Source organism: Sander vitreus, unplaced genomic scaffold (genome assembly GCF_031162955.1).
Source record: "Sander vitreus isolate 19-12246 unplaced genomic scaffold, sanVit1 ctg346_0, whole genome shotgun sequence".
Taxonomy (NCBI): domain Eukaryota; kingdom Metazoa; phylum Chordata; class Actinopteri; order Perciformes; family Percidae; genus Sander; species Sander vitreus.
Window position 1 is genome coordinate 102,501 of NW_027595483.1, and position 8,589 is coordinate 111,089.

General features: G+C 42.8%; 1 protein-coding gene across 1 annotated transcript in view; it reads right to left on the reverse strand.

Annotated features, from left to right (window-relative positions):
- The window catches only part of LOC144513780 (activin receptor type-2A-like), a 13,407-nt gene extending 12,694 nt beyond the window's left edge, over positions 1-713 (reverse strand). Inside the window, exon 1 of the mRNA XM_078244963.1 lies at positions 1-713. This exon is cut by the window's left edge and continues 41 nt beyond it. Coding sequence (XP_078101089.1) covers positions 1-14 — 14 coding nt within the window. The 5' untranslated portion in view covers positions 15-713.
- Positions 714-8,589: the final 7,876 nt, after the last annotated feature.

Here is an 8,589-nt window from a genome sequence, read left to right on the forward strand (position 1 = left end):
GTGGCTGATCCCATCGTGGATCCAAACACACAGATCCTTAATAATGTTAAGGATTATATTTATATTATAATCCCGTGAACGTGAACAGAACCCGGATTAAAGCAGCTTGGCTTCTGATGGCAGACACCGACATGCCCCGGATGTCCGGTCCGTATATGTAGTGTTGTTACGGTTCACAGTGTGAAAATATGACACATTTACTCGTTTGTGTGAGGACAGGCCCGGGCAGAGAGACAGCTGAGTTATCGCTCTCTTCCTCGGAATCAGACCCAGCTGAGCAGGCCGATCTCTGAGTAATAACAGAGACTTTCAGTCCGATTAACAGTTTGCTTCCGAGAGGACATTTCCCATCGATCTGCACTGATTGCCGCAGCAGGATTAACGTGTTAAAGCCTCTCCAGATCCCCCTCTTATTTACACACACTCTCCACTTTGTCTCCAAACTAAAAGGTCAAGTGTTCGCATGTTAGCACGTACAATCATCCTCCGGGAGATCCGGGGAAACAGACCGAACGTTCCCGAGCCTTCAATCCGCCGCTGACGACCGCAGCTAGCCGTTAGCTCCGCGGCTAACTAGCAGCAGTCGGACTGGTTGGATGGGAGCGGGTTTCCAAACTGGAAAACCACAAACCGCACACACAACCGCGCAGATCTTCCTCAGTGTGGGGGGGGTAAATTATCCAAATAAACATCCGCGGTTTGTTCCTCCCCGCCGGGGGTCACGTTCCGGGATCCGTCCTAACTTCCACTACGACCCTGCTTGAACTACCACAGGCAAAATGGCGACCCACTCGGATTATTTCACTGTTTTCCACCTTCTTCCATAGTAATCCGTCACAGAGTGGAGGGGAATGTGGCTGACGCCCGCAGTGGCCAATAGGGACGGAGAAGGAGCTCAGCCCGTATTCTTCCACCAATCCCGTGCGGCGTCATGACGCACGACGTCAGGAATTCCGCAGAAAGCCCGCCTCCTTCCAGAGAGAGTGGTGACATCATGACGCAGGACGTCAGGAATGCCATACTAAAGGATTACTTTTAAGGATTATTGAGGTTATTTTAGCCTACTTTTCAATTTAACGTTATTTTATTTATTATTTGTAGTAATTGCTTTTTTAATGTTTAATTTTTTACTTCCTGTTTTTTTCTTATTGTGTATTTACTCTTCTTTTTAATTTAACTTTTGTTATGTTATGTCATCATTATGTAAGACTGATATCTGATGTTTACAGGTCTCTGTGGCTTGGCTGTTTGTAAGAATATGCATATACAGTTAAAAAAAGAAAAAAAGAGACAGAAAACATGGATCAACAAAAATACAGAGAAAAGGACACACACACACACACACACACACACACAGACACACACACACACACACACACACACACACACACACACACACACACACACACAGAGCACACACAGACACAGACACACACACACACACACACACACACAGACCCACCCACACACAGACACACACACTCGCACACACACACACACACACACACACACACACAGACACACACACACACACACACACAGACGCACACACATGCACACACAGACACAGACACACACACACACACACACAGACCCACCCACACACAGACACACACACTCGCACACACATACTCGCACACACACACACACACACACACACACACACACACACACACACACACACACAGACATAACTCCAGAGATCTGGCCACGGGATGTCTTAAACAAAGGAAGAAGATTCTCGTTGGGTAACTACATGTAAAGGTCTAAAACGTTGGGTTACTGTTATTAAAATCACACAACATGGGACTGACCTGGATTCACTGATGGACCAACAGTTGTGACCCATCATATATATAATCTGACCCATCACGTATGTGTGTATATATATATATATACAATCCATCATACAGTATACAATCCCTGTAGTCTGCACTAATCCTGAGTAATGTTGCTGCTCAGTAACTCATCCATCAGCAGCTTCTTCATGTCTCTGTCTGCTGTTAAATTACAGCTACTGATGCATCAAAGTCTGCTGTTTAGGATAATATACATACGTATGTACATATATGTGTACGTATATATGTATATATGTGTGTATATACTGTATGTGTGTATATACTGTATGTGTATATATGTGTGTGTATATACTGTATGTGTGTATATGTGTGTACATATATGTGTGTATATACTGTATGTGTATATACTGTATGTGTGTATATATGTGTGTATATACTGTATGTGTGTATATATGTGTGTATATACTGTATGTGTGTATATGTGTGTGTATATACTGTATGTGTGTATATGTGCGTACATATATGTGTGTATATACTGTATGTTTGTATATACTGTATGTGCATATCTGTGTGTGTATATACTGTATGTGTGTATATGTGTATGTATATACTGTATGTGTGTATATGTGTGTACATATATGTGTGTAGATACTGTATGTGTGTATATGTGTGTGTATATACTGTATGTGTGTATATGTGTGTATATACTGTGTGTATATATGTATGTATATATATGTATGTATATGTGTGTGTGTATATATGTGTGTATATGTGTGTCAGCAGGGGAACATTGTGTTTCTGCCAGCTGTAAATACTCAGCATGCTCAGCATTCCTCGGCCTCTCAGCTCATTAACTTTTAATCAAAGATCTAAAAGTGACAGCGAGGCGGAGATTATCCTGCAGCTCTCTGGCATCTGTCGCAGCGTGTCAGCGTGTCGGACACATACATGAAGCTCTGCCGTCTAACCTCCGCTCCACAGACTCTAAATAACCGTAACTTCCCGGACGCCAGTCGTCAGTTCTCCTGTCGTATGAGATGAGGGGTATTAAACCCAACTTCTCTACGGGCCTGACTGGAGAAAGAATCACATCCAGAGACATAGACATGTACAGTTTAGTGACATGCTTTTATTTAAAGTGCTCATATTATGCTTTTTGGCTTTCCCCCCTTTCCTTTATTGTGTTATGTATCTTTTTTGTGCATGTTATAGGTTTACAAAGTGAAAAAGCCCAAAGTCCAGCCCAAAGGGACTTACCATCTCCAACAGAAAACACTGTTCACAAACTGCTCCAAACAGCTCTATTGTAGTCCAGCCTTTACTTCAGAGACAAACGCTCGTCATATGTAACACGTTATAATGCTTGCCTCGCTACTGTCAGTGCACGCCCCTCATACTCTTCTTCTGACTGGCTAGTAGTCCTTACCTAGAGTACTGTCAGGGCCCTCATACTCTGCTTCAGACTGGCTAGTAGTCCTTACCTAGAGTACTGTCAGGGCCCTCATACTCTGCTTCTGACTGGCTAGTAGTCCTTACCTAGGTACTGTCAGGGCCCTCATACTCTTCTTCTGACTGGCTAGTAGTCCTTACCTAGGTACTGAGCATGTGCACCCCGACAAAGATGGAACAGAAGTGTGATGTCTCACTCTGTAGCTAAAACAGAGAGCTCAACACACAGGGTGAAAAGAGGAGCTGCAGCAATGTGCAGTACAACAAAAATATATAGATATTTTTTTTAATTAAACCATGTAAACCTATTCTGATATAACCTCTAAATACAGTTATGAACCTGATTAATGAGCATAATATGGGCCCTGTAAGAGAACTGCTTGTCTCATATAATCTTCTCAGTTACAGTTCGACATTAAGCCCTAAAACAGTTCGATATCCATCAGAAAGTTTAGCACAAAGATTACATTTTTAAAAGTAGGTACCACACATGAAAACACTCTGCTACTTAAAGTCGGTAAATCTGCCAAATTCTGTGTTGCTTAATTACATTTTGAAAAGCAGTTTCCCATCGTTTGGGGTTTGGTGCACATCTAGACAGGCCAAAACTTATTGTGAACCTAAACTGATATGAAGGCCGGATCAAAACACAAATCTCTAATGTACAGCACCACAGCATGTATAGTTATTGCTGTATTTCCCTAGAAGGGCTTTTAAACAGTCACACATTTAAACAGTCACGTTAAAATACATGAAGCATATAAACATACAAGGCACATACATCTGTATCAGCTCATTTAAATATTCACGTTACTGTGTTGTGTCAACAGTTAACTTCATTAATATTGGATGAGGAGTTTTCTTTAGCGGGGTGTAAATGTTCCACCAGAACCAGTTCCTTCCTGAGACTATTTAGCAGAGCCACCGTCGCTGCATCTGGAGCTTAGCCCGCCCACGACCGTTGTGATTGGTTTACAGAAATGCAAACAACCCAGAGAGTTTCTTTCTCCTCTCCCAGAATGCATCTGTGGTGCAGCCAGACCTTCCTCCACAGATTCAGCTGTGGAGACTCGAGGCTGAGCCCTAACATGTGAAACTGAGACTCAACATCTAATGGCGTTTTTCCGTTACATGGTACCTGCTCAACTCGCGTCGACTCAACGCACTGTGTGTCCGTTTTCCATTGCAGATTTTAGTACTGCCTCAGCGTGGCTGGTCGTCATAGCGACGCTGCAGTAAACTGCCGTGAGCTAACACACACCCAGAACGTGGAAGGTGTGTTGATGCCAGAAGATACATTTAGTTTCAAATGAAGCTGGAGGCAGCAAACAAATACACAGCTGGCTAAACTATTTAAAAATGGGGGGGGTTTGTTCAGGACACCCCCCGTCTGTCGTTTTCACGTCACCTTTTGGTATCGGCTCAGCTCGCTGGGAACCTCGACTGAGGTGGTACTACATAAAGTACCTGTTAGCAGGTACCAGGGACTTTTATCAGAACGGAAAACCAAAAAAGGCGAGTAGAGTCGAGGCGAGTCGAGCAGGTACCACGTGATGGGAAAAAACGCCATTAGACTCTGGTTGTGTCCCCCCAACCTTCAAATGCATCTGATGTTATTTCATTTATAAGTCTCGGTGATTGACCCCTGTATTAACACATTTCCATGTTTATTATCATTATTTAATTGCTATTTATGGTTGTTTAAAAGTGATATGATACTGGGATGCCGGGTCAGATCTTTGAATCTAGCCAGGGGAGAGATCATATTATACCTCCCTGTCCAGCGGCTCCTTGAATCTCTTTATGAACACCTTTTTACCTTTAAACTGCTTTAATAATTGTCCCCTTATGCTTGTTTTAACCTAAACCTTCAGTATAATTTAAAAAATCTTATAATTTTGTACTGCTTTTAGTGTGAGTGTGTGTGTCTGTGTTTGTGTATGTGTCTCTGTGTGTGTGTGTATGTGTCTCTGTGTGTGACATACATTAAACCCTTTGCGTGTCTGCAGAGCTGGAGGGAGAGAGGGAGTCTGCAGTTGATTGGACAAGAGAGAACACACCTTCCCCTCCCCCTCTATCAGGCGGTCACGCTATTCCAGAGAGACCAACACACACACACACACACACACACACACACACACACACACACACACACACACACAGACACACACTATGGAAGAAGTACTCGGATATTTAACTGAAGTAAAAATGTAAAAATACAGAAGTATGATTCTTTACCACATTTAGAGAACCTTTTGTTTTGAAAATGAATCTTGACTTCCTCTCTGTAGTGATGATAAAATCAGGGGGGGATGCAGAGCTGCAGCGTTGCGTGTCTCCTGTCACTAAGAACATGTGTGTGTGTGTGTGTGTGTGTGTGTTTGCAGCTGCACTTTAAAAATAACTTCAACACATGACCTCAGATTTAAGACCTGAGATCAGCAGCAGCAGCAGCGCCCCCGCCCCCCACCTTTAATAATAAACAGAACATGACCTGCGTCTTCCAGCGCTGGAATGTATCATGCACACAGGAAAATGGACCCACCAATACACGACTCAGGTACGTAGAATTCAATGATTTATTAGCAAGCTAATGAAGCAAGGTAACAGTGTCCAATAATCAGCAGGCAAAGGGAAATCCAGGAAAACAGGCAATGGTCAAAATCCATACAGGAAGTCAGGAAGTCAGGACAACAGGACACAGGGGAAACGCTTGAAGGCTGAACACAGGGAAATGATCTCGCACTGGGGGTAAGGGGAAGACTGAACCTAAATACAGAAGACAGAGGAGACAATGAAACACAGGTGCAACACATTAGGGTGGGGACAGGTAATCACACAGTCGGGAAAATATACAACAGGAAGGAAATCAAGACAAGTTGCATAACCATTATTTCTGAGAACTGCTCCACATCTGTGTTCCATGGAGTCACCTGTGAACAGGTATTCCAGCCCAGGACCATTGAACTACATCCCACAATCCCTCTGCAGTACTGGGTTAGCCTGAGAAACAGCATTTCTGATGTCACCCCACACGTTCTCTATGGGGTTGAGGTCTGGGGATTGGGCTGGCCACTCCATAACATCAGTCTCTGCTCTCTTACTGGTGTGTTTTCGGTCATTGTCTTGTTCAAAGACCCATTTCAAAGGCATTTCCTCTTCATCATGAGGCAACATGACCTCTTCAAGTATTTTGATGTATTGAAACTGATCCATGATCCCTGGTATGTGATAAACAGGCCCAACACCACAGTATGAGAAACATCCCATAACATGATGTTTGCACCACCATGCTTTACTGTCTTCACAGTACTGGGGTTTGAGTTCAGTGCATGGGGGTCGTCGGACAAACTGTCTGTGGCCCCGAGACCCAAAAAGAACCATTCTGCTCTCATCAGTCCACTGAATGTTGCTCCATTTCTCCTTTGGCCAGTCAATGTGTCCTTTGGCACATTTCAGCCTATCAGTACATGTCTTTTTTTCAGCAATGGGACTTTGTGGGGGCTTCTAGCTGATAGCTTAGCTTCACATAGTCTTCTTCTGATCCTACCAGTACTCTCAGGTAACTGTAAGTCTTCTTTGGTTTTCCTGGAGCTGATTATTGGTTGAGCCTTTGCCATTTTGGCTATTCTTTGAGCCATTTGAGTTTTTTTCCCACGTAGGCTTTGCTCAGTCATTTTCTGCACTTCTTTATATGTTTCCCCTCTCCAATCAACTTTTTAATCAAAGTCTGCTGTTCCTCAGAGCAATGTCTGGAACGACCCATTTTGCTGAGTGTGAGTGTGAGTCCCATCAGTGACTGATCGTCACTCTTGGGACGAAGAGTTCAACCACATCTCAGCAGAAATACTGTTGCGTCAGTAATTCGGACATTTCATCGAGAAAACAGGTAAGCTAACCACACAGTACATTGAAACTGAAGCTTGCTGTACTTATCATCAATATTGTTTACTGTGACATTTGACAGTAGGCTGCATGTGTATTTTTTATATATCTGTTTTACATAGGATTGAGGGTCGAGGACACCAAGGTGGAAGGGGCCCTATGTTCACTCGTACACAAGAGGCCGCCATTGTGAACATGGTTTTGACTAATAATTGTATCAGGCTGCGAGCCAATATCATCAATGATGACCATGTTTTCAATAACATCCAACGAGTCTCTCTGTCAACATTAGGTAGAATCCTCAAGAAAAATCAAATATACATGAAGCAACTGTATTGGGTACCATTTGACAGAAATTCAGAGAGAGTGAAACATCTGCGCAATGAGTATGTGGAGGTATGTATTGTTCATCTTACTATGGTGTGGTATTGTGCACTGCTCATAATGTTCTGGCACAAGAAAATACTGTGCAATAGATATTGAATAGCATCCTATTGTCTTTTACTGTGTTTCAGAGAGTCTTGCAAATGGATGCTGCAGAAATTCAACATGAATTTATATATGTGGATGAGGCTGGATTTAACCTTGCAAAAACAAGAAGAAGAGGGAGAAATGTAATTGGACACAGGGCAATCACCAATGCGCCAGGGCAGCAAGGGGGTAACATCACCCTTTGCGCTGCTATTACACAAAATGGGGTCCTCCACCACTATGCATATCTGGGACCCTATAATGCAAATCTAATACTTGCATTTCTTGACAGACTGCACGAGATTGTCACAGCATTAAACCAAGTGGACCAGATGCGGTACATTGTCGTTTGGGACAATGTCTCATTCCATCGGGCTGCTCTGGTCCAGAATTGGTTCCATGAGCACCCTGAATTTGAAGTCTTATACCATCCCCCATACTCCCCTTCCTGAATCCAATAGAAGTTTTTTTCAGCATGGCGGTGGAAGGTGTACGACCTGCAGCCCCTATGACCGTTTGACCCTCATTCAGGCCATGGAGCTAGGCCTGTGATCATCATCGAAGCCGAACGAAGACATAGCCTGTGATCTTATGGCCTGATCCAGCCAGATGGAGAGATGATGAATAGTTACAGTATTCTTGTTGCTTTTACAGTAGTTTTTCTTCAGAGTCAAAGTGTATGTACTTCATGCAGTATTTTTATTTGTCTATAGATTTTTTTTCATTGTTGGTTGATTACTGTAACTGATTATGGTAAGAAATACTGTAAGTATTGAAATAAATACTTGAAATATTCAGTCTGCAGCATCAGTGTTGTGCAGTGCTTGGTAAGTTTATAGTAGGCCTATTTGTGTACATTCTCCCTATATCTCAAACTAATCATGAAGAATGTTGTGGGTTTGTCACTATTTTTTTTGTCATCTAAATTATCCCTTACATAACAATGTCTGGCCAAAAAATCTAGCACATGCTATTTCCTAAAATT